Source organism: Alligator sinensis, unplaced genomic scaffold (assembly GCF_000455745.1).
Source record: "Alligator sinensis unplaced genomic scaffold, ASM45574v1 scaffold794_1, whole genome shotgun sequence".
Classification (NCBI taxonomy): domain Eukaryota; kingdom Metazoa; phylum Chordata; order Crocodylia; family Alligatoridae; genus Alligator; species Alligator sinensis.
This window is the reverse complement of record NW_005842125.1, coordinates 1206909-1232887: the sequence shown is the minus strand read 5'-3', so window position 1 is coordinate 1232887 and position 25979 is coordinate 1206909. Positions and strand designations below refer to the sequence as shown.

The window sequence follows — 25979 nt, the reverse complement described above, 5'->3', positions numbered from 1 at the left end:
GGCGTGCCCCGCCCCCGCCGCTCAGCCGGAGCCGGATAAATGCCCGGCTGACGGCCTGCACCGGCGCGTGGACTCCTTTTGGCTCCTCCGGCCCTGCGGGAGGTAGGCAGGCCCCTTTGCCGCCACGGGGGTCTCCCGGCGTCCCCGCTCCCCTGGGACAGTAGGCATAAAGGTAGCATTGCTTCCCAGATCTTTATCTTCAGATTTGTGTACAAGTATCTGTCTGAGCCTCAGTCTTACAGGGTGACACCATGGCTGCTGTCATATTGAGTACAATGAGTGTATGAGTACTTTCTTTGGAAAGCTAGTGAATCCTAAAAGTGCTGAGCTTCAGCTATTTAGAACTGTTCTGAGCTCTACCAGTCTGTGTAGGTTGTGATTTCAGCTCTTATCTTCTAATGCTCAAACCAGCAGTCTTCATTCACCTGCTAATAAAACTACTGGACGTGCTTTCCTAAATTCTTCAAGATGTAATGGATAATTGAAAGTAACAGCCCACTGAAGTGAAAAACAGAATATGCTTGATCTAGACATGAGACATTTTAATAAAGTTCACAAGTCAAAAGAATCAATTATAAGATATAAAAGAGGAAGGTGCGGGGAGGGTTTTTTTGTTTGGCTGGGGGTTTTTTTTACAAAAGGAAGTCAAGGAGCAGATATGGACGAAAGTTTGAAAGAAGTATATTTTTTAAGAGGCCAGTAACAGGGCTATTGGCTTCAAGAGAAAGTGCATCCAGTCCAGCAACAGATATGGTAACAACAACTTGGAAGGAGATGGAGACAAGAACTTGCAATGTTTTGTATTAGTAGAGGTAGTGTTGCTTAAAAGTGGTAGTTGCTGACCTCTGCATTACTTTGGCTGCAGAATATTTGTACTGTTTGTATTCTTTCCTGTACAGCCATGTCTCTCACAGTCTCATGTTCTTACTTTGAGACTTGTGGAGCTATAACCTTTCCCTCTTGGTCACAGTTCTGTATTGCTAATGAACACATGACCGCCATTGCATATTTACAATGGTAGTCCTCCTTACAAAGGGAATGAACAACTACTCTGTCTTGACACTAACTCAAGGAGCATCCTTATGTCATGGTTAGAAATCTCCCCCTCACCCCACCCCCAACTCACAGACTCATAGTAGCATGCATCCTGACTCTCAGACAATGTAAAATAGTCATAAAGGAACACCTTGAGAGGCTGGATACCTTCAAGTCAGCTGGCCCTGAGAGTCTACACCCCAGGGTACTCAAGGAGCTGGCGAGCATCATAGCCCAGCCTCTGGCACGGATCTTTGAGAACCCCTGGCGCTCTGGTATAGTACCCAAAGACTGGAAGAAGGCCAGTGTGGTGCCCATCTTCAAGAAAGGGAGGAAAGTGGATCCGGCAAACTATAGGCCCATCAGCCTGACTTTTATCCTGGGGAAGATCTTAGAAAAGTTTATCAAAGAGGCCATCCTTAATGGACTGGCTGACGCCAATATCCTGAGGGATAGCCAGCACGTGTTTGTTGCGGGTAGGTCTTGCTTGACCAGTCTCATTTCCTTTTACAACCAGGTGACCTATCACCTGGACAAGGGGGAAGAGATTGGTGTCGTATATCTTGACTTCAAAAAAGCCTTCGATCTGGTATCCCATGATCACCTCTTGGCGAAACTGACCAATTGTGGCCTTGGGCCTACCACGATCCGCTGACTGGGAAATTGGCTCCGTGGTCGGACCCAGAGGGTGGTAATTGACGGAAGTCAATCGTCATGATGCCCTGAGACCAGTGGGGTCCCCCAGGGCTCTGTCCTTGGACTCATATTGTTCAACATCTTCATTAATGATGTGGACATTGGAGTCAGAAGCGGACTGGCCAAGTTTGCCAATGACACCAAACTTTGGGGAAAAGCATCCACACCTGAAGTCAGGAGGGCGATCCAGGTTGACCTGGACAGGCTCAGCAAATGGGTGGACAAGAGCCTGATGGTGTGTAACACTGAAAAATGCAAGGTTCTCCACCTTGGGAGGAAAAACCTGCAGCATCCTTATAGGCTCGGCAGTGCTGTGCTGGCTAGTACTACGGAAGAAAGAGACTTGGGGGTCATCATTGACCACAAGATGAACATGAGCCTGCAATGCGATGCTGCGGCTAGTAAAGCGAGCAAAATGCTGGCTTGCATCCATAGATGCTTCTCAAGCAAATCCCGGGACGTCATTCTCCCCTTGTACTCAGCCTTGGTGAGGCTGCAGCTGGAGTACTGCGTCCAGTTTTGGGCCCCACAATTCAAAAACGATGTGGAGAAGCTTGAGAGAGTGCAAAGAAGAGCCACGCGCATGATCAGAGGTCAGGAAAACAGACCTTATGACGACAGGCTGAGATCTATGAGGCTCTTTAGCCTGGAGAAGTGTAGGCTCAGGGGTGATCTGATGGCCACCTATAAGTTTCTCAGGGGTGACCACCAGTATCTGGGGGAATGTTTGTTCACCAGAGCACCCCAAGGGATGATGAGGTCGAACGGTTATAAACTACTGCAAGACCATTTCAGGCTGGACATAAGAAAGAATTTCTTTACTGTCCAAGCCCCCAAGGTCTGGAACAGCCTGCCATCAGAGGTGGTTCAAGCACCTACATTGAACACCTTCAAGAGTAAATTGGATGCTTATCTTGCTGGGATCCTATGACCCCAGCTGACTTCCTGCCCTTTGGGCAGGGGGCTGGACTCAATGATCTTCCAAGGTCCCTTCCAGCCCTAATGTCTATGAAATCTGTGTGTACTTTATGGACCTTTTCCCTTTGTCATTTAACTTCTTCTAGCCTCACAGTCATCTCATAATTAACCCCTTGGTTCTTCTCCTGCTTTACCCCAGTCTTTGTAGTTGCACATTTAAACGTTTGCTGCTTCTTCCTCTTTTTCCTTCCATCCATCTTGCATATCAAGATCATGAAGGGGACATAAAGATTGCTGTTAGGCCAGTTTTGTTTACTTTATTTTTGCAATTGGAATACCCTTATTAAGTTAAATGGTTGGGGGCAAGAAACCTTACTAGTTTTAACATAGAACTTAATTATTTTATGAATGAAATTATATAACATAGTTTCCTACAGTAGCAGGGGGATTGGGACTCAATGATGGAAGAGGACCCTTTCAGCCCTTTGTTTCAGTATTCCTATGCAACTTCAGTGCAAATAAAATGACAGGAACATTTTGTGGAAAGATGAAATTTCAGGGACATCAATTACAGCAGGGAAAAGTTTTATCTTACTCATTTTCACTGAAAAAAATCACTTTCACATAGAAATATGCTGGCACATTGACTTATCCTAAAAGGCTGGAACAAATTACAGGATTGCATTTAGACACCCAATAGAAAGAATTGGATGTGGCACTGTGGTTTTTTTTTGTTTGTTTTTGTAAATTACTCTCACCTGTTTTGGTGTTCACAGGCAATTCTTTTTTTGTTTGATAATTATAGGGATTGTTTCACATCCAGGAAATAGTTCTGTAGTTGTAGAAAATTCTATTTTGTCATGTGTATATAAAGATAATGTTAGTGATTTTTTATACATACTCTTTAAATGTCAAGAGTGATATTTAAAGGAAACCAGTGTTATGTCTGTTTTGTTGATAAACAATTCAGAGCTTAAAATGCAGTTTTTTTGTAGCTCACCAGCTATGAAATACTACAGATGTTTGTTTATCTCAAATGGTGTGCCAGCACTTTTACATTGTAAAAGATGACTTTTTATAATAAGTAAATGATGCGTGCAGTTTACCATCCAGGTTAACACTTCAAGAATTTCAGATAATTTCAACAAATTTTAATTAACTAATAAAATCATACATGCCACATCAAGACTCAAGGTGATATTTAGGGATTCGTTCACCCATTAATGTAGAGAAAGAAAAGCAAGTAATTTCCATTAGTGTTTTCTGTATTTGCTAATATTTAAATATATCCATTACCCCTTCACTTTCTGTTGTCATTTAAAGAGGGAGCCATACTGAAAACCCTTTTGAAAGTAGTAGTATTTTCCCTAAGTGGTATCTAAAATATTTTTAAAAATGTTTTTCAGGTATAGCACAAAGGGGTAATAATTTTAATGTTGGTCGAGGGCGTGGTATTCAGAAGAAATTGAAGCGCAAAGATCGTGGAAGGGGAAGAGGGGCCAATAAAGGATCAGATGGCTTTCAAGAGGTACATGTAACTAACATTAAACTCTTAATATGTCTGTCCACAAACACTGTGACACTCCATTGTTAAAAGTAACTATGTACAGATTTGCATGTTTTCTTTGGGTACAGAATCTAGTACAGAATCTTTCTGAAGAGGAGGTTTCTGGCCTGTCAATTTGAAAAAAATAGCCTTGATAGTTTAAAGTAATGCATAATTTCCTTATCTATTTTAAGCCCAGAAAGATGTGAAGAAATACCAGCAAGAGATTTATAAACTTCCCTTTTTTTAACAGGATGTTAAATGAAACTTCATTTAATTAAGTAGATTAAATTTATTTTGAGGAGGTGGCTGTCTTGAAAGAACCAATTCAGCCAACAAGATAAGCCTTTTCACAACATTTGTTCACTTTCACCTAAAATTGATGGATTTTATTCAGTTTTCTTCAGATACAAGTTGTGAAAATGAGAATCAATTTGTGTGAAATTCTCTTAGTACTTTGGCACTTTGATGGGGAGTGGTCTGAGTGGTAGCATATGGACTTGGTGCAGAAGAACAGATGAATAGGAAAAACTAATGAACATGAGCAGCATAAACCTTGAATAAAATAGAAACAATTTTTTTATCATTTGCATGGCATGCTATGCTTTTTACTCCAGGCATACATAAATATAAATGAGAAATAAAAACATTAAAAGCATATAAACATTAGCTACCAGAATAAATATATTTATCAAGAAAACGTTATAGGTACAGGGCCTACTGCAGTCTGCAGCAGAGTAAGACCAAATTTGGTAGCAGCATTAATTTTTAAATCTCCATGAAATATTGTTGATTTTTATTCCTTTCCTAGCTAAGGATTCACACGACTGGTTCATTAGACAAATATTCATTAGCATGCAATTAAGCAGTGATTATTTTTTATAATGGGATTATAGTTTGTCCAAGTTTATGGGTGATACTAAATTGTGGGGTGAAGTGAACGCACCGGAGAGTAGGAAATGATTGCAGGCAGGACCAGGACAGGTTGGAAAAGGGGGCAGAACACAACAGGATGCAGTACAACAAGGACAAATGCGGAGTGCTGCACCTAGAGCATAAAACTATCCAGCACACCTACTGGCTGGGAAATGACCCTGTCAGCAGCACAAAAGCAGAAAGGGATCTTGGAGTCATAGTGGACTCCAAGATGAACATGAGTCATCAGTGTGACAAAATCATCAGCAAAGCAAGCTGCACATTATTGTGCATCAGTAGATGCATGACAGATAGATCCAAGGAGGTGATGTTTCCCTTCTATGCGGCATTGGTCAGACTACGGTTGGAGTACTGCATCCAGTTTTGGGCACTGTACTTTAAGAAGGATGTGGATAACCTTGAGAGAGTCCAGAGGAGGGCCACTCTTGTGGTTAAGGGTTTACAGGCCAAGCCCTATGAGGAGGGACTGAGGGACCTGGATTTCTTCAGTGTCCACAATAAAAGGCTGAGAGGTGATCTTGTGGCTGCCTACAAATTTATTAGCGGGGCACAGCAAGGAATCAGAGATGCTCTGTTCACCAGGGCGCTTCTTGGGGTAACAAGGAACAGTAATCACGAACTGACAGAGAGCAGATTTAAGCTAGACATCAAAAAGAACTTCTTCACGATAAGGGTGGCCAGAATTTGAAACGGGCTTCCAAGGGAGGTGGTGCTCTCCCCCACCTTGGGTGTCTTTAAGAGAAGACTGGATAGGCATCTGGCTGTGGTCATCTGACCTCAGCACTTTTTCCTGCCCTGGCAGGGGGTCAGACTCGATTTATTGAGGTCCTTTCCGACCCTAGCACATAGTATCTGTAGTGTATTATTTTGCTCTGTTTTCCAAGTGGCTCAGTTATCTGCAGTTCAGTGGTTGTGATGTTTTCTGAGTGCTCAGCTGTAGCATTTTTCCTCATGTCCTGTGCTTGGTAGGGAAAAGGGGGAGCATTTTGTTCTGTCTAGTTGCTCCTCCCCAGTTACTTCACTTTTGTGGAGAAGGGTGCTGATTAAGAGGTAGGGCAGGAAGACAAAACAGAAACTGATGAGCTCTGGGCTCCAGTAAAATAACAGATGCTGAATTCTCTGGTATACCAGGAAAAGACTAATTCCAGGGCCACACAGTTATGTAATGTGGGGGACCCTGAATGAGATGGCTAAAGCAGGTCCACTCACCAACAGGCATTACTTTATAGAGTCACCAACAGTTTACACTTTCTTCCCATTTTTGAGGTTATTTTTAGAGGTGCATTTGATCAAGATTTTTTGGGCTGATACTGATCCAATAGCTGATATGCAGGCTGGCAGTTTGGAGAGCAGCTTCCTGCCAGTAAGTCGGGGGGGGGACTTGGGGGGGCAGATCGAGGCCCCCACAGTGAGGGAGAGACTGGCGCAGGGCCAGGCGCTGCACAGCCAGGGCAATGAATGCAACCCCACCAGGAGTGGGACAGAGTCACAGGTGGCTGGTCCAAGGGGCATGGGGTAGGGAGGTGGGGGTTGGAGGGAGCACCTCCCTGCTGCTGCACGTGGTCCCAGGAGAGGGACGGTGTGGAGCGTGTACCTCCTGGATTTGTGAGCGGGGTGAGGGCGGGCTTGGGGCCAGAGGCTGTGCTGGTCTATTCCTGACAGGGGGCTGGGTTGGGGCAGGGCAGGTGGCACTGGTGCTGAGGGGAGTGGGTACAGGTTGAGCTGTCACCACCCCAAAATTCCCCATAGCCACCATGCCCTGAGCGCAGCCCCGATCCAGCCACCCCACCGAGAAGAGGCTGGCACAGCCCCAGCCTGAAGCCTGCAGTGGGGGGCAGGGGGGTACGTGCCCCCCATCCATGCCTCCCCTGAGAGTACGTGCAACACACACCCACCCGCATACCCTGCAGAGGAGCCATCCACAGCTCTGTCCCATGCTCTGCCCCGGCTGGGCAGCACCTACCCCACTCCCTCCCTCCTTCCCCATGGGGGCCTCAATCTGTTCCCCCCACCCCCCAGACTTACCAGCTGGATGCTGCTCTCCAAGCTGCCAGGCTGCATTCCTGGCTGTGTGCATGCAGCATTTATTGGTGACATTACTGGCTACACTGGCCAAAAAAAGCTGATTGCCGATTATGTTAATTTTCCTTTTATCAGTGCTGATCCGATATTCATGCCACCAATATATCGGTGTACCTCTAGTTATCTTCATAAGGTATGCAGTCTTGATTATGTTCAAATGAAAGATGATATTCTCGAGCATGATTCTTCTCCCCGTGGCACCACAGGGGAAGCACTTCCTGCTGCCACTTCTCCCCAGGGCAGCATGGGGAAAGTTTCTGTCACTGAAACCCCATGTCCACAGGCTAGATCAAATGGCTCTGGGCTGGAACTGGCTCATGGGTCATAGATAGGGATCTACCCAACTCAGAGGCAGCCAGCCAGAAGAAGCTTCTGATCCAAAGCACTGTTTACTAGTTTTAAAATGCTGTACTCTGAAAATATGCTCTTGTACATTATATTTTTCAGAAATAAGACTCTATGATCAATTTCATGGTGCTTTTCTATACAGAATAAACAAATGTGTACTAAGAACAGTTTAAAAAGTGGGGAGTGAAAGGGATGTGCAGCAGTTGTTACACTGTAACAATTACATGTGCACAAATGATACAAAAGTAATAAAATTGCTCCTATGTGAATATGAGCATTTTTGCTACATTTGTATCACTCTAGGCTTGTGCGCTTGAAACTCTTACAGCATAGCAGCTCCTGCATGGTCCAGAGTGGTGACTCCCCCTCCCATTTTGAAACTGCTCCAGATGTATGTTTGTCCGTGCCATATGTAGTGTGCTAACTTTTTTAAACCCATGTCCACTCAATTCTGTAATTTCAGGGAATTTTCTTGCTTTAAATTGACAGAATTCTATTGACTTTTGGTGAAAGACTAAATTAGGCCCATAGTGAAGGGGCATGAGAATATCTGTTGTAAAGTCAATGGACTTCACAGGTTCATAACATACGTCCAGCTATTTGGCATGGCAAGTAAAAGATGTGCAGCTCAGATCTTTTCCTTTCACAGTGAAAATGCTTAACTCATTGGGAAGAAACCTATTTCTCTGCCAGCCTGCAGTTTAGAATAATTAATTATTATTCTATTCCTTGCTAGAAATTATTTCTGCATATATAAGCAGTAGTACAGTAAAATCCCTGTTATCTGGCATTCTGCTATCCAGAACACTCTACTAACCTGGATTGCCGGCCGGATGTGGGGTGTGGGGGGAAGTCTCTGCTGCCAGCCACCACCCTGCACTGCTCCGTGTGTGCCGCCCCCTCCCCCCCGCTCCGTGTCCATTTAAAAACCCGCACTCCTCAAGTAGCCACCATTTTTAGATACCCAGCATCCCCCATTCTCCATTCGTGCCGCATAATAGGGATTTTATTGTAGTAAGCCTTTGCTGCTGAGGGCCAAGTAATAGTAAAGTTTTCCTATGTGTGGTCCCAAATGCTGCTGATATAATGCCTTGCCGTCCATGGCTGTGGCAGCTGCTGTAGGATGGTTGTCCTGGCTGCCAAGTCTCATTTTCCTAAGGCAGGTCCAGAATACTGCTGAGGACCTTTTGTTTGAGGGTTCAGAGCCATCCACCATGAGAACTGACAAAGTGTGTCACACACTTAGAGATTCCTAAGCAGTTCCTGTAGTTCCTCTTCTTCAGTTGTCTGGTCAAAGTACCTTTGAAGGTTCTTCACCCACTACATTAAGCTTGGGAACAGGGACAGTGGTCTAATCCTCTGCATCCAGAATACGGTAGAGGTACGGGGAAAAAAAGAAATCTACATAAGTACATCTTTCAAGTTGCCACTTTCTGCAAGAGACCATGTGAAGGGGCATCAGAATATCTGTTGTAAAGTCAATGGACTTCACAGGTTCATAACATATGTCCAGTTTGCTTTCTTCTTCCCTCTCTGTGGGCTTGTGTCAGGGATCCTGAGCAATCAGAATACTACTTCTAACTGGGGGAGAAGGCAGGATCTGGTATTGCCACTACATATTCCCAGTCTGCCTGTGTCAGGGAGTTGCTGTAGATTTCTTTGCCTGGAAGATAGTGATACTGCTGTCACTGAGTGGGACAGAAACCACCAGCCCCCAAAGTACATGTGTAGAAATGGGAAAGCAAAATTGCTGCCGCAGAGAGAGTGAGATCTTTGGGTGAAAAGAGAATGCCTAATCTTGTGCAGGGGTGGTAAGGGCAAAAAGGAAATAAGATGAAAAGAGGAGCAGGGAATGAAGACATGCTATGTGGTGAAAGAGAGACTGGTACAAGAGGACTGGACAGTTCCTTCTGCTTGAAAGGCAAGGTAACCTTGCATTTATGGCAGTAGTCTGCAAACTGCAAATCTGAGTTTAGTGCCAAGCTCTGTTACAGACTACCCATATGACCTTGGCCCAGTGGCTTCCTCATGGCTACTTGTAAAAACTAGGCAGAAATACTTGTGTTTCTAGCTATTCAGAATATAAACTCTCTTTGTCAGGGACATCCTCTTCTTGTTTGTATAGAAATTAACCCAGTGGGGCACTAATCTCAGTTGAAGCTCCAGGACATTAATGCAGTGCACTTCTTCATGCATTTGAATCCTTGGTTGACATGAAAGTGTGTGTGGAGGTATCCATGTGTGTGGTCTTCACTGTTAAAGCACAGGGCTATAGGGAAAGCCCAGAGTCTGTGCACCTAGGTTCTTGACACTTCAGCACTTCCAAAAGCAAGAAGAATAGTCTTTGAAGTGGTGATATTAGGGGACGCAATATCTAGGCTTTCCCTAATCTAGGGGTGGGCATTCACCTTTCTCCATCAGTGAGGGGGACAGCTTTGCAATGGGCCTCATGGACTATTTTCAATCTGGGATAAGAAGTGGGAACAGATAATCTGAGTTTTAGGAAATATTCTCTCTGGAGAGGAAGATCCTGAGACTGGGACAGTATCTGAAAAGGAAGTCCTCATTAGCACTATCTCCATCATAGAATCATATCTCTCATTTTCCTCTTTAACATGAAAATACCATCACTAACATCTTACTTTAGTATATATGTTGGAAGGGATCTTCATATCAGGGTTGGGATTTGACTCCTACTGGTTGACTACAAGCTGTTAATACAGCTGGAATACTTTATTCATGTATTTGTTCATGAATGCATTTATTTGTTTGTTTATTAGATTTATATGCTGCCCTTTCTTGAGCTTTTTTGGGGCAGTTTACAGTAAAAGAGAAACTAACTTAGAGGGGAAAAAATGAAATACAGTAGCATAATCAGCCCAACCCCTCCCCAGCATCTCCAAATTCCAAACATTCTACTTCACCCCACCCACTCCTGCCTTTCATCTAGAAGAGAGTCCCCCTGTGGCCCAACTTAACTCAACCCAGCCTTCCATCCCATCCCTCCCTGCCTCCATTCATTACCTCCATAAAAGAAGAATCTGTGGATTTGAGGGCTGTGCCTGTCCCCAAAACCCACTCATTCCCTTCCCCCCAAGAAGCACATTGTTCAATTTAAACAGTTATTACAAGAAATACAATATCTACCCTATGCAGAGCAAATCTAGATTTATTTTTTCCTGCATTGGTTTCCTAAACTGAGATATACAAATCTTCATTATATTAGAAAGAAGCTTCTAACTTGGTTGTATTTATAACAGAATGCTTACCATCTCCACCCTAAAAATTGATACGTGCATGTTTAGTTTTACTTAACATTATAGGAGAAAAGAAGCTCTTTTTTGAACTTTGTACAGCAGTCTGTACTGAGGCCTGAAACCATGATGTGCAATGATTATATTTGAGAGTTATGCTCTATTTTGAAAAAACAACTGCTCAGAATGCTATAATTATTTTTCAAGTGCGCTCAGTGTGTCAATAGTGTGTGCACATAAAAATGTGTGCCTTGTCTCTTATAGGACGGCAAACCAGTGAAGAAATGGGTGAATATGAGTCAAGAATTCATAAATCAACACACAGTGGAACACAAAGGAAAACAAATTTGTAAATATTTTCTTGAGGGGAGATGTATTAAGGTAAATACATACTTTCCTGCATTATGTATCACTTGAGGTAGAATAAAAAGATTGACTTTCCATTTCTGTTTAGCTTATAACAGGAAAACTGTCATGTTACTTTTTTTTTCATTAATATTCTTTGCCAAAATAGATAAATGAAATATTAGGAAAAGTGCTAGGGGGGTGGAAATGGCTTCATCTCATTTTACTAAGGAATTAATGTCATATAAAAATGACACATTATTGTTTCCATACTAGTATGTACAATAAATATAGCTGTGTATTAGGCAGCATTAACATTGGGCACTAGTATAACATGTTATATACATGTATGCTTATTTTGGACACGGGCAATGTGTAAATAGATTGAATTTTAAAATCTACTTTTGGGTATTATAGATTTTGAGACATATTAAAAGCATTGCTTTAACTGTGGACAAAAGAGTATTTTCTTCAGTTTAAGAAGGACAAATATTTAAAAGAAGCACCCAAGCAAAACTGCTGTCATCTTCTAGCCAAGAGATGTTAAGCAGCAGGGAGGAGATGCTTTAATCCATAGCATAATATCCTGCCATTGCATAGGTATTTTGTATTGTGCTGCTGCATCATTGTGAAATTCAGAGTACAACGCAGTGTAATTCTTTGATACCAAACCTAATCTTTGAATCAATTATAAGAGGGATCATAGAAATCTGAAACACATTATGAAAATAATTTTTCATAATGATTTTTGTGTCTCAAAAATATATTTTTATGCCACTTATTTCTAGTTTCACTATGAATTTGGAGGCCTGCCATTTTATGTGTTTTCGTGATTGTAAACTGTATTTGTCTCTTTGGCTAAGTATAGGCATTTGGGGAGGTTAAATTAGGTACAGAATGGCTGCCCGATTTAGACTTGACTCGTTCCAGTGCTAACCTTATGCTTACAGATCTGGTCTCAGTAACCAATAGTCAGTCTAAACCTGTAACTGTACAGAAGTTCCATGCACACAAACCAGTCTAAAATTGAAGAACCCAGTTTAAGATAAACCTGGATCTACTACGTAGTATTACATTTACTCTATTTAGGTTAAACCAGTGCATGGAACTTCTGTAACCACGGTTTTGAGTATGTGGCCAGCCATCTCTCCACAGACCACTGGCACATAGTCTCTGGAGTGCTGACATAGAACCATTATTCTGTGTTAAATGGCCTCTTTATTCAGTTGGTTTTGGAATTTGAGGAAAATTGACATGCTTGATAAACATTTGTATGTATGATATTAAAGAAAATCTCAGAATAGGCTAATGATGAAAGCTTTGTTAGAATATGAAATGGAATGAGTCAACATTTAGAATTAATAACCTTTTTCTGTCCACCTGTCTGTCTGTCTGTCTCTGTCTCTCTCTCTCTCATTGTTCACAGGGAGACCAGTGTAAATTTGATCATGATGCAGAAATAGAAAAGAAAAAGGAGATCTGCAAGTTTTACATACAGGGTTATTGTACCAAAGGAGAAAATTGCATTTATATGCATAATATCCTTTGGCAAAAACTATACTTGAATTAAATTCTGAATCAAGTTTTATATAAATATAAAATATATTATTATATCATTTATCATAATCTGATTTTTCCTTTAGTTACTTTACTGTGATATGCTGTAAACAGTCTCTGTGCAGAATTTTAACTGTTGTTACAACCAGTGATGGGAATTTGGACATGAGAAAAGTTGTATTCAAAAAGGCGCCTACAAATTCCAGTTAGTAGTCTGTAGTTACAGACTTCTATGGTTTCTTTACTGATCTTATTCTGAGGGCTGTAATTTGTTATATAAAAACAAAAAAATCTGAGTATTAGTTTGTGCACAAGTTTCCTGTGCCACAAATTACTTCTTGCTTTTATGAAAAGCAATACTACATGACAAAAATATATAATATACTACTAAATCTTGGTTCCTTCATGGTATTATTGGAAGACTAAAAATGAGAACTCTTAAAAATGAGTGTTTTTTAAAAACATTGCCTGTCTATTTGGCACCCCACAGAAGGAATGGGATAGTTATAGAGCAGATGTAAAACACTTCTTTTCTGATTTGAAAGCATTTTACACCACAGGTGTAATTTGTTATACAAATTGTACCTGTGGTCGTAAACTATTAATACCATGAGTTTGATAGACTTAATACATATGGTAAAAGATTAATAGACTTAAAGCTAGGTGCAGGGGGATGATTTGGCGAGTTGGTGAGTTAAATGCATTTTTATAATAGATTTAGCTTATTTTTCTTGTTTTAAGGGCTCTATGTGGCTTTTTATTGAAGAATTGAGACTTCTGATTTTTAACTTCAGTACTTAAAGTCTTAGCAAAAGTAGAGTGATAACAAAGTAAATCAGTTATTAATGTGGCATCAAAGAAAATTAAATGGTAAACTGTTAGCTTGTTGTACTGTTTAGTTTATGATTCTGGAGAAGCTAAATATTCAGGAGCAGTTGAAGTCTATCTGAAAATTAATTTTGTGAAATTGTTCCAACGTACACAAAGCAGATTTTGTTATTTGTTAGAATCCTTAATAGTTTCTGCTTACATGAATTTCCTTGCAAGTTCTATCATACAGGAGCAAAATGCTATCAAGGAGATAAATGTAAATTTTCTCATGCTCCACTAACTGCAGAAACAAAAGAACTACTGGATAAGGTAAGTAATGTCTAAGTAAGCAAATATTCTTTTCCTCTAGTGAGAGGTAGGCAGGTGGTCTACATTTCGGGTGGAATTTTTAAGGGATCTAGGGGAGATAGGTGCTCAGCTCCAGTGATAGTTAATATTCCTAGTTCACTTAGAAAATCCTATCCTTGTGGTTTGGCTCTGTAACTACATACAAGGTTTGGCTCTGTAACTACATACAACACCATGTTCTCCTTTTTCACCTTCATTTTTTTCCTCTTTTACCACTCCCTTCTGCCTCCTCTTCTTCATCAACATCCTTGTACTCTTATTTTTAAATGCATTCTTCTTTGGCACTGATTTGTTTTTTGAATTGTTTTTTAGAACATTTTATTTTCTTCCACCATTTAAAGTAACTAATCAAAGGCCGTGAACATCCTAAAATTTTCTGTTCCTAATTATAGAAATGGTTTAATCCCTTGTGCTTTGCCACTGACCTGGAAGAAAATGTAATGGGAAATTTATGATCCATTAATAACAAACTCAAAAGAAAGGCGATATAGTTTAGAATTACATCTAAATGTAAAATGTAGTGCTACTTTGAAATGTTAATTTTAGCACATAGTTAGTGTAATCAGTGGGCATGTCTACATGTGCGCCCCAGAGCAAAAAACTCTGGAGCATATTGCTTTTTGCAATTTACTCATGAGCACCACCTGGAGCCTGGTTGGAGTGATCTAGGCTGGCAGGGAAGCCAGGGAGTCAGCTGCAGGGGAGCTGGCTGGGGCAAAGGTTGCCTCAGCACAGGGCTAGCCAGCCCGCAGTCTCTGCACTGAGGCACGCTGCACCCCAGCCACTTGCAGAGAGGCACGTGGAGATAGGGGAGCATGTAGCCCAGGGTGCCTGCCAGCTAACCCCGCACTGAAGCACCCTGTGCCCCAGCCAGCCAAGGCAGCATCTACATGTGTGCTGCTGCTCACAAAAAAATGCCACTGCAAGGTGGTACTTGTATTTTACAAGACTACCTTGCTGCAAAGTTAATTAGTTTTGTGTGCCCTCGTAACTGTACATGTCTGGACAGTGATACTCTGCTGTGCAGAAAATTAGTCTGCTGCACAGTAAAACGTCTTGTGTAGATGTGCCCAGTTTTAATTACATTTCCTTCTTTTAGGTTTTGAATACAGAAGAAGAACCACAAAATGAAGATGAAAAAGAGCTGGAGGAGCTCAGAAAGCGTGGTATAGTTCCTCTTCCCAAACCACCTCCAGGAGTTGGACTTTTACCAACACCACCAGAGCAGTTCTCATTTTCTGATCCTGATGCAGAAAGTTTTCAAGATCCTTCTGGTGAATTCAAGAAAATTCCATCTCTGTTTGAAATAGTTGTGAAACCAACTGTGGATTTAGCACACAAAATTGGAAAAAAGTAAGTTTTAAAATGGTCCATAGTAGGGGTCTCAAATTTGCTCAGCCTTCTGGGCCGGATCTGGACCCAGACCCCCCTCCAGCAGTGGAACAAACAGCAGCAGCATAGGGATTAATACAGCCACCCTGTTGTGTCCCCCCCACCATTCCCTCACTACCCGCCTACTGCCAACATGTATCTCCAAAAGAGATCTATATCCCAGAATTCAGGAGCAAGACCTGGTCTCTTAATCTGTTCTTATCAATTTCATCTAAACTTTGGATTACAGAAAATGTAAAGAGACATCTCTAAAGGATAATGAAATAAGAAATTATCTGTGTCTTTAGGTTCAAAATTTAACCTCTTAATTTTCTACACACAGGCCACCAACTTTCTATAACAGTGCATCTCCACCAAGGCCACCATTTCAGGGAAACGACCCACATTCTCAGCACATGTATAATCCGGGGTCAAGTCCAGGGCCTGGACCCAGCATGTCACAAGGACATAACGGACCAGCAATACACCCAGGTTCGCCTGGGCATCATCAATGTTCAGGGCCTCAAGGTCCAGCAGTGCCTCAGAGCCCACCTTTACAGCCTGTTCCACCAGGCTTTTTAGGACCACAAAGTCAAGTTGGCATGCCTATCCAAGTACAACAAGCGGGTCCACCTTTAACACCTCCAGGAATTGGTGCATCATACAACACTCCAGGAGTTCAAGGACATATGGTAAACATGCCCAGAGAGAATCATTGTCCACCAGGTGCACCATATCAGCAGATTCCAGGTGAACGCCAGCAGAATATTGGTTATGAGTCTATTCAGAATCCAGCTGATTTCTATGACAATTACTATTCTCATCAAGCTGTACATAACTTTCAGCCAACCAACAACAGTGGTGGTAAGTCTGTGATTTAAAATCTTTTGTTCCTTGGCGAAAGATTTCTTTTTTCTGAAGTATTAAAACATCAAAACACAAGAACAGTCACTGAAGGAAGTATTAGCCAAATGGTTGCCTGTAATTTGCTTCAAAGTTAATGTTGTTCTTTAATTTGCCACTGGCTTCTTAATGCCAACACATCAGCTAATTATGTGTTGTTTTTGTATATTCAGATGGAGTATGGCATGGAGATTTTACAGATCATCCAGTTCACCTTATTGCTCAGGATTCACATAAGAGTGGAAGTGAGTCAGATTGCATCAGTAAAGCAGGCCATAAACCAGCTATTAATGTACCAGATTTTCTTCCAGCAATGCAGAAAGCCCTTTTCGTGAGACTTAGTCAAAAACAACAAGAAGATGGAGAATCAGTCAGCAGTCAGGTTCAGAGGACAATGAGCAAGGAAGAAGGTAACATTGTGTAATCTGTATCAGAATATAGCATACCCATTCTTACTCTGAAAACACTTTAATGACACTAAGCTTATATACAGTCCCTTTAAAATTTCAACTGAAGAAGTTAACTTCACTTTCTTTCCTAGTTTATTCTGTAGGGGTTTGTGCGTGTATGCACTCTTCAATAAGTCCTCCTTTTCATTTGAAAGATAAAAGATTTATCTGTGAATTTCATGATTTCTGTGTACAGGTTGTCTTCAGTTTAAAAAGTTGTTATACTCTAAAAATGAGCTTTAAAAAAGACGTATTTATGGTTCTCCCATCACTTCTATAACAGATCTTCAGTTTAAACATAAAAATGCTTACTGCCACTTCCAGTGACAAAAACTCAGCCTAGGATATGGAGAGAAATTAGGACATTTGGTGTTCAGACATTGCTAATAATGAAGTTGCTGCAATCTGAATTTATGTAATAGTTTTGTGGATGTAAGTCTATGAATAGAATGCAGTTGTTACTCAGCTGAGTCAGTAAAGTAAGCAGAAAGAACTCTGAAAATAAAAGAGAGTATATCCATTTTTACAGTCACGTTTCAAAGTAGAGTCACTCTGTCTAAAGTTTTTTGGGCTATTGTTAGGTAGCTTGATAAGCTGGCCCATGTTTGGGAACCGTACTTCAAGAGGGATGTGGACAACCTCAAGAGTGTTCAGAGAAAGTCCACTCATATGGTTAGGGGCCTGCAAGCAAAGCCCTACGAGGAGAGATTGAGAGACCTGGATCTCTTCAACCTCTGCAAGAGAAGGCAGAGAGGTGATCTTGTGACCATCTACAAATTCATCAGGAGGTGAGGAGGGCAGCAAGGAATAGGAGATGCTCTGTTTACCAGGGCAGCCCTTGGAGTAACTAGGAACAATGGCCTCAAACTGACAGAGAGCAGATTTAGGTTATATATCAGGAACAACTTACTTTGTTGTCAGAATCTGGAATGGGCTTCCAAAGGAGGTAGTGCACTCCCCTACTTTGGGGGTCTTAAAGAGGAAGCTAGACACGCACTCGTTCCGCCCAGGGCAGGGGGTTGGACTCTATGATCTACTTCAGTCCCTTCCAACCCAAACATCTACGAATCCTTGAATCTATGTAATGGGTATGTCCTATGAGCAGATGAGGAGGGAAAAAAAGTAAACTTGTTGTGGATATGCTTGCCCCTGTAAGCTGTCTAGCTGACTCATTAGATTAGAGGCTTGTTTTTACATTGTTAACAAGTTTCACCTAACATTCCCTGACACTAAAATCAATATTAAATCGTGTAAAATAAGATATTTTTCTCTCTGCTAATTTTTTACTTTTCCTTCACATTTGGATTATGCTGTGAAGTATTGGACCACTGGTGGTATAAAACTTCCTCTAGTTCAGTGGTCTGTATCCTTTTTAGGCTGCGGGCCAGAATGACCCATTTGGGTTAGAGGCAGTCACGTGCTAAGGCCTAGCTACAGCTGCTACTACTTTTTCCCACTGTACCACAGAGAGGGGGAGGGAGGAGGAGAAGCACCCACCACCACCGTTTCTTGCTGCTGCAGCATGGGAGGAATCCCCTCCTAGTGAAGCCTCACATCTGCAGACCAGATCCATTGGCTGGATTGACTCCTGCTCTAATTGATAGGCAGTACACAGCAGGAAACCATACTCCATTTCTGTATACTACTTTCTCTAAGAGGCTGAGTGAACAGAGGTGTACAACTGAATAGAAATAATGTATATAGTCTCATGGTTTTAGTGCCATATTCTGGCGTATGATAGCAAGAATAGGGCAAGGCATTTCTAGGAAAAGTTTGCATTTCTTTTTGCAAAGAAAAGAAATCCAAACGGTCATAAACTCTTAGAAGAAGATTTCAGACTGGATATAAGGAAAAACTTCTTCATGGATCATGTGATCAGACTCTGAAATAGATTCCCAGCAGGGGTGGTGCAGGCACCTACCCTGGAGATCTTCAAAAGGAGACTGGATACACACCCTGCTGGGGATATTTGACCCCAGCAGTCTTTCCTGCCCAGAGCAGTGGGGCTGGATCTGATGATCTCACGAGGTACCTTCCAGCCCTAAACTTCTGTGAAACCAAAAGCTTTCTCATGGGAGACTTTTATTATTGGGGCATCTGTTGGGAAGGAAATGTAGCAGTGCAAAAGCAGTCCAGCAGATTCCTTGTGTGTATTGGACATAACGGTTCAATACAGATGGTAGAGAAGCCAGTGAGGGGAAAAACTCTTCTCGACTTATTTTTCATCTTCACATTGTCAACCAATTCATCCTTGTTTCTGAGCAGTAACTTGGGTGAGACAATGATAAAATGGTGGATTTCAAGATCCCAAGGGGAGAAAGGAAAGAAAGCAGCAGAATAAGGACGGTGAACTTCAGAAATACTGACTTGAACAGACTCAGGGAACTAGTGGGCAGGGTCCCTCGGGAGACAAGTCTGAGGAAAAAGGGAATCTAAGAGAGCTAGCCAGACTTTAAGGTGGCTCAAGAGCTCAGGAGCAAACTATCTGCAAAAGGTAGTTTAGTTACAGATGATGCAGATAAAGCTGAAGTAGTGAATATGTTTTTTACTTTGGTTTTCACAAATAGGGGTAGCTACCAGATGACGAGAGCAGTTGGCAGCAAAGAGAGGGAAGGAGGTAAACAACCTAGAGCAATGGTTCTCAAACTTTTTGGACTCAAGGCACACCTCCATAACTTTAGTTAATGGAGTGGCATCCAATTTCAGAAGTGAATTTCTATATTACAGTGCTTATCTCCTTACACAGTGGCTGGGCAGTAGGAATGAGAGATCATCCAGGCAGGGATAAGCTTGAGCCTGGTTTGTCTGCCTAGCTTATCTGCTTATCTTCTAATACTTCACTTATCTCTTCCCACCTTGCAGCACCCTTCAAAGGATCTGGCAGCACTCCAGGGTCCCCCAGCACCCTGGCTGAGGAACACTGGTCTAGACTAATGGCAGATCAGGTTAGGGATTACGTAAAGAAGCTAGATGCTTTCAAGTTATAGAATCAAAGAAGTGGTGCTGGATACTCACAATATTCTCATTAAGAAGCAAAGGAAATACAGACTAGATGAAAGCAGTGTAAGGTGGATTCATAACTGATTGGGTCATTATATTAAACGAGCAGTCATCAATTATAGAATCATAGAAAATTAGGGTTGGAAGGGACCTCAGGAAGTCATCTAATCCAACCTCCGAATCAAAGCAGGACCATCCCCAGTTAGATTATCCCAGTCGAGGCTTTGTCTACCCGGGTCTTAAAAACCTCCAAGGATGGAGAGTTCACAACCTCTCTGGATAACCTGTTCCAGTGTTGTAGTACCTTCCTCGTGAGAGAGTTTTTCCCGATATCTAACCTAAACTTCTCTTGCTGCAACTTGAGACCATTGCTCCTTGTTCTGCCATCTGCCACCACTGAGAACAGTCTAGCTCCATCCTCTTTGAAACCACCCTTCAGGTAGTTGAAGGCTGCTGTTAAGTCTGCTCTCAGGCTTCTCTTTTCCAGTTCTCTCAGCCTCTCCTCAGAAGCCATGTGTCCTAGCCCCTTAACCATTTTTGTTGCCCTTCACTGGACACTTCAATTTGCCCACATCCTTTCTGTAGTGAAGGGCCCAAAACTGAACACAGTACTCCAGATGTGGCCTCACCAGTGCTGAATAGAGGGCAATAATCACTTCCATTGACCTGCTGGCTAAACACCTACCAATGCAGCCCAGTATGCTGTTAGTCTTCTTGGCAACAAGGGCACACTGCTGGCTCAATATTCAGCTTATTGTCCACTGTAACCCCCACGTTCTTTTCTGCAGAGCTGCTGCCCAACCAGTCAACATGGGATTGTTCTGTCCTGTGCTAAGTGCAGGACTTTGCACTTGTCCTTATTGAACTTCATGAGATTTCTTTTCTTTTGGTCCAATATTGCAATTTGTCACAGTCTCTCTGCCCTACCCTCCTGCATATCTACTACTCCCCCCTCAGCTTGGTGTCATCAGCAAGCTTGCTGAGGGTGCACTCCATCCTATCCTCCAGGTCATTGATGAAGACATTGAACAAAACCTGCCCCAGGACTGAACCCTGGGACACTCCACTTGGTGATACTGACTGCCAACTAGACATCGATCCATTGACTACTACTCTCTCCAGCCAGTTTTCTATCCACATTACAGCTCATTCATCCAACCCATACTTTCTTAGCTTGCCTGCAAGAATGTTGTGGAAGACCATATCAAAACCCTTGCTAAAGTCACTGGTCTCCCCAGATCCACAGAGCCAGTCATCTCATAGAAGGCAATCAGGTTGGTCAGTCATGACTTGCCCTTGGTGAATCCATGCTGACTGTTCCTAATCACCTTCTCCTCCTGGACTCCTCTCCTCCTCAGACTGGCCTCTCGGGGGATCAGTCCTGCCCATGAGTTCCCTGAGCTAGTCAAAGTCTGCTTTTCAGAAGTACAGAGTCCTTAATCCACTGCTCTCCTTCCTTTGTTTCTTCAGGGTCCTGAACTCAATCATCTTATGGTCGCTGCTGCCCAGGTTGCCATCCACTACTACATTCCCCATGAATTCTGCCCTGTTTGTAAGCAGCAAGTCAAGAAAAGCATGGCCCTAGTTGGCTACTCCAGCACTTGCACCAGGAAGTTGTCCCCAACACTCTCCAAAAACTTCCTGGATTGCCTGTGCACTGCTGTATTGCCCTCCTAGCAGGTGTCAGGGTGACTGAAGTCTCCCATGAGAACCAGGGCCTGTGATCGGAAACTTGCACTAGCTGTTTGAAAAAATCCTCATCCACCACATCCTCCTGGTCTGGTGCTCTATAGTTAAATCCCCACCGTAATATCAGTTGCTTAATGCAGTATTAAGAGGTGTTCCTCAGGGGTCTGTCCTGGGTCTGCTATTGTGTAATAACTTTGTTAATGATTTAGATGATGGGATTGAGTATATTTTCCAATGTGCAAGCAACACCAAGTTGGTTGATGTTCTACATAGATATTCTAGAGAGTAGGGCTAGGATCCAGAATGACCTGAGTAGAATAGATTAATGCTCGTCAAATGAAATTCAACAAAGACAAGTGCAAAGTGGTGTACTTGGGACAGAATAAATACATGCAGAAATGCAGACTGGGAATGACTGGCTAGGCTGCAGTATTGCAGAGAAAGACCTGACGGTTCAGTTGCTATAAATTGAATATGAGCCAAATGTGTGTTCTTGTTGCAAAATGAGGCAACAGCATCCTGGGTTGTATTATCAGGATTGTCACTTGCAAATCAAGAGAAGTGTTTTTCCACTATATTCAGAACTGTTGGGGCCTCACTTGCAGTGTTGTGTCTAGTTTTGGATGCCACACTTCAAGATGGATGTGGACACTTGGAAAGAGTCCAGCCAGCGCAGAACAGCAAAATTGATTGCGGCCTGGGAGGCAAGACTTGCATAGAAAGACTGAAAGAACTAGGGTTATTGAGTCTGAAGAAGAGAAGGCTGAGGGGAGATTATAGAAAGGATAGAAATGGGCTTTTATCTGTGGCTGTAGGGGACAGGAGTGAGTAGGAGCACTGGCTTCAATCTGTAGTAGGAGGAGTTTAGATTGGAGATTAGGAAGAACTTTCTGATTTTTTAAGATGGTCAAGTATTAGAACAGGCTACCTAAGGAAATTGTGGATTTTCTAGCCCTAGGAACTTTCAAAAGCAGGTGATATGGATACTTGGCTGGGATGGTTTAGTCAGGAATGATCCTGCCCTGAGCCAGGAGCTGGACTAGATCAGTGGTTCCCAACCTTTTATAAACTGTGGCCCAGTGGAAGTGAGATGGGGCTCATGGTGCCGGCTGCTTCCCTCCCAGGGCTGACTCGGCGCACAGCTTTAATCCCAGAAGCTCAGCTATAACCCCGGAAGCCACTCGCCCAGGCAGACAAACGGGGGTCTGATCGGGGGACTCATGCCATGACCTGGCAGCCAACCCGCCACGTGGCCTGGTAACAGGGCCGTGGCCCAGTGGTTGGGAACCTCTGGACTAGGTGACTTTATGAGGTTCCTTCCAGTCCTGCTTTCCTTTGATCTTATGATTCCATTTCCTGGACCATCAGGGCTATAACAACACTCTATTTAAGAATAGGAGAAACAATTGTCTTCTCTTTCAACCAACAGTAAAGATCTCTTCCACCAGGATTTATGTGCTTAAAAATATGCTCATTTCATTTTTGTTACTAACAAGTAAAAGTAGTTGTTTGTTTCATTCCCTTGCTTAAGTTCATTTCTATAATAGTCATTTAAAGTTGCTGTTCCCCCTTTTTTCAAGTCTTAATATCAGAGAAATACAAGTTATTATTGAGAAATTTTATTTTTTTTTCCAAGAAATGCAAAGCATTGTCTGTTGAACCTCTAGTGATCATTTTTTTTAAATAACTTTTGCTTTCTTTTAGATGATAATGTAAACTGGTATTCCAGTAGTGAAGAGGAAGAGGGAAGCAGTGTTAAATCAATATTAAAAACCTTAAAGAAACAAAGTGAGAATTTTAGGAATCGGCAGCAACATTCCACAGATCAGCATATGCTCAGTGTTCCTACTGACCCACGGCTTGCTAAAGAGAAGGCCATAGGAAATCAAGCTGTTGACCCAAGGTTGAGGTCCACTCCGAGATCAAATACTAGAAAACCTTCCGAATCGGCGTCATTAGACCCAAGACTTGCACGGGATCCTAGAATGTTGAGGATTAATGAAAGTGGACATGCAAGTTCTTCTGTTGCGGGTGCAAAGTTAGATTTACATCATACGCATTCCGGAGTTCAAGTCAAACAAAAAGGAATGGATGATGATGAAGAGGATACGGAAAGAGAATTGAGAGAGCGAGCTTTTCTAATTCCTTTGGAACCTTTACCTGGTGTAACATTAAGGGATCCAAGATCTCAGCTTAGACAGTTCAGCCACATTAAAATGGATATTATCCTGATAAAACCAAACTTTGCTAAGCATATTGTATGGGCTCCTGAAGACTTACTTCCAATACCCTTACCTAAACCTGACCCAGTCTCTTCAATTAATTTACCTCTTCCTCCACTTATAGCTGACCAGAGGCTTAATAAATTACGGAATTTGAAAAATGATCCGCATCCAAATGCAATGCCAGCTGACCCAAGACTAGCAGCAAAAGTGAAAAATAGCATAACAAGCAGAAGTGGCTTTTTGGACCAATCTGCAGAGTCGCATGCCAGTAGTTCAAGCAAACTGGGAGATCCCCGCTTACAAAAAAACGTTGATCCCAGACTCCATAGACTGTCTAGTACAGACATTCACCATGGAATCGCAAAGGATTCTCATCCTCCAAAATTTGACCCTCGTCTAGCCAGATCTGGTATTGGTTCATCACAGTCCTCAGAAGCTGTGACTTGTAAATCTGACCCAGACATTCTGCCTCCATATGCACCCAAGCTATCATCAACTGGTGTTAGACTGGGAACTCCAAGCTCCATACTTAGTGGTATTAGTTTATATGATCCAAGAGACCACAGTTCATCAATAGACACTGCTCCAAGTAATTCAGGAGAGAATGGAGAGAACCAGAAAAAAAGTATTCTGAAAAACACTGTAAAAAATGAGCCTAGTCTCTCAGAAGATACATTGCCACAGAAGACTGCCTCAAACGTGGAAAAAACTACCGAAGCATCAGCAGAGGCCAGTTCAGATAAAGCAAATAGCATCAGTAAATCTCAGGCTAAGCATTCAAGCACTGCACCAGCAGTGCATAATCTTCCCATCCAAGCATTGTCAGGATTGATCAGACCGCAGTACAGTGATCCAAGGCAAGTTAGACAGCCTGGACAGGTTAATCAAATGCAGGATAATGATCCAAATGGGGAATCGGATGATAAATCCCTAAAAGATGTTTTCAAGACCTTTGATCCAACTGCTTCACCGTTTTGTTAGCAACTGAGTTCAGTCTTTTTACTGTTGTGAATATTGCAGTTTTCTGCTATTTTGTAACTGGTTTACCTCTTTGCTTTATTTATTTTTAAATTATAATTATCAACACTTTTCAGCTGCTAATCTCAGAACCACATGCGGTTATACAGTATGCTATAGTGTTTGCAAAGCTGTGGTATTTTCTATATTATACTTTTCCAATTTCAGGGAGATGAATTGACATGTAGAAAAAGACATGTATCATGTTAGACCTGATAAAAGCACTTTCATTGTAAATAAGTCATTAAGAATTCAACTCCGAAGACCTTGTATATGTGTAAGTTGTCTCTTTCATAATCAACATTTAGATATAATGATTGCCACTTTTGTATGATTGTATAGGCTCAAGCAATATGATGTACATTACTGTGAGAGACACTATTTAAGACGAGGATTGTCTGACTTACCAAGCCAAACCTACTAACTGAAATATACATAGATGATGTAAGAGGAAAATGTTGATCCTCCTTTTCAGAGCAGTGGATGTAAGACATTGTTTTTATTCATGCAGTCAATATTCTTAGTGTAAAAGATACCTATATCACTTATTGCGGAGTTAAAATGTCATATCTTTAAAAGTATTTTATTCTATACTGTAAATAGAAGAAATTGTGAAGTCAATAACTAGAAGAACATTACTGTTAAAGTAGAGAATACCTAAGTTCTCTAATACAAAAAAGTTTTTATTTAATTTTTCACACATACACAATTCTGACTTAGTGTGATAGGTTACATTGTGGTGTTAATGTATTGCAATGTATTTTTGTATTCAGATGCTTAATTTGTATTGCTTTTTTGTATTGATGTAACTGCAGTACTTGTATTCATTGTGTCTTTATGACATTTTTAACAAAAAAATTAAAAAAGGGTACAATTAAAGTCTAGTAGTGACTATTAAACTAATAAATTACCAGAGAGTTGGACTGTGGGAAAGCAGTAATAGAAAATGTCCGAAGCAGAGATGATAATCAAATATGCTGTAAAATACTCAGCTGCCACAAGAAGGTACTGCAACAGGATCTGGCTGTACTCTCGTAGGCAAAACTCCCATTAACTCCAAAGGGACTATTAATTGAGCAGTGTCATCAAGATCAAGCCCTTCATGTTGCACTCTCTCTTGCGCATGTGTGTGTTCACTCTTTCTCTCTCTCTCTCTCTCTCTCGTACTTGCTTGCGTTCTTTTTAACTAAATATAGCTAGTCATCAAAGGCATGTACCATACAGAGTGCCAGGTGTTATCATGGGTCTTTCACCCATGAGGATTTAGTAGCTCAGACCACAGCTGACTTCAGTTCTCCTTGGTTCTACCCTTTGGGCTGTCTTTGTGTATGGCTCTGTTAAATCTACAGTAATTAGTCTTAAAAGTATAAAAAAAGACAGTATTTTTACATCTGCTCTTTTGCAGGTATCATCTGCTACTAGATGTCCT

The 25979-nt window shown here is 41.8% G+C and overlaps 1 protein-coding gene across 1 annotated transcript in view; it reads left to right on the top strand.

The window, feature by feature from the left end:
• Positions 1-25973, top strand: part of ZC3H6 (zinc finger CCCH-type containing 6) — a 44585-nt gene extending 18612 nt beyond the window's left edge. Inside the window, 8 exon segments of the mRNA XM_025205687.1 lie at positions 4056-4177; positions 11080-11196; positions 12587-12698; positions 13748-13857; positions 14996-15249; positions 15611-16131; positions 16344-16580; positions 23013-25973. Of these exon segments, the coding sequence (XP_025061472.1) occupies positions 4056-4177; positions 11080-11196; positions 12587-12698; positions 13748-13857; positions 14996-15249; positions 15611-16131; positions 16344-16580; positions 23013-24514 (2975 nt within the window). The 3' untranslated portion in view covers positions 24515-25973.
• Positions 25974-25979: the final 6 nt, after the last annotated feature.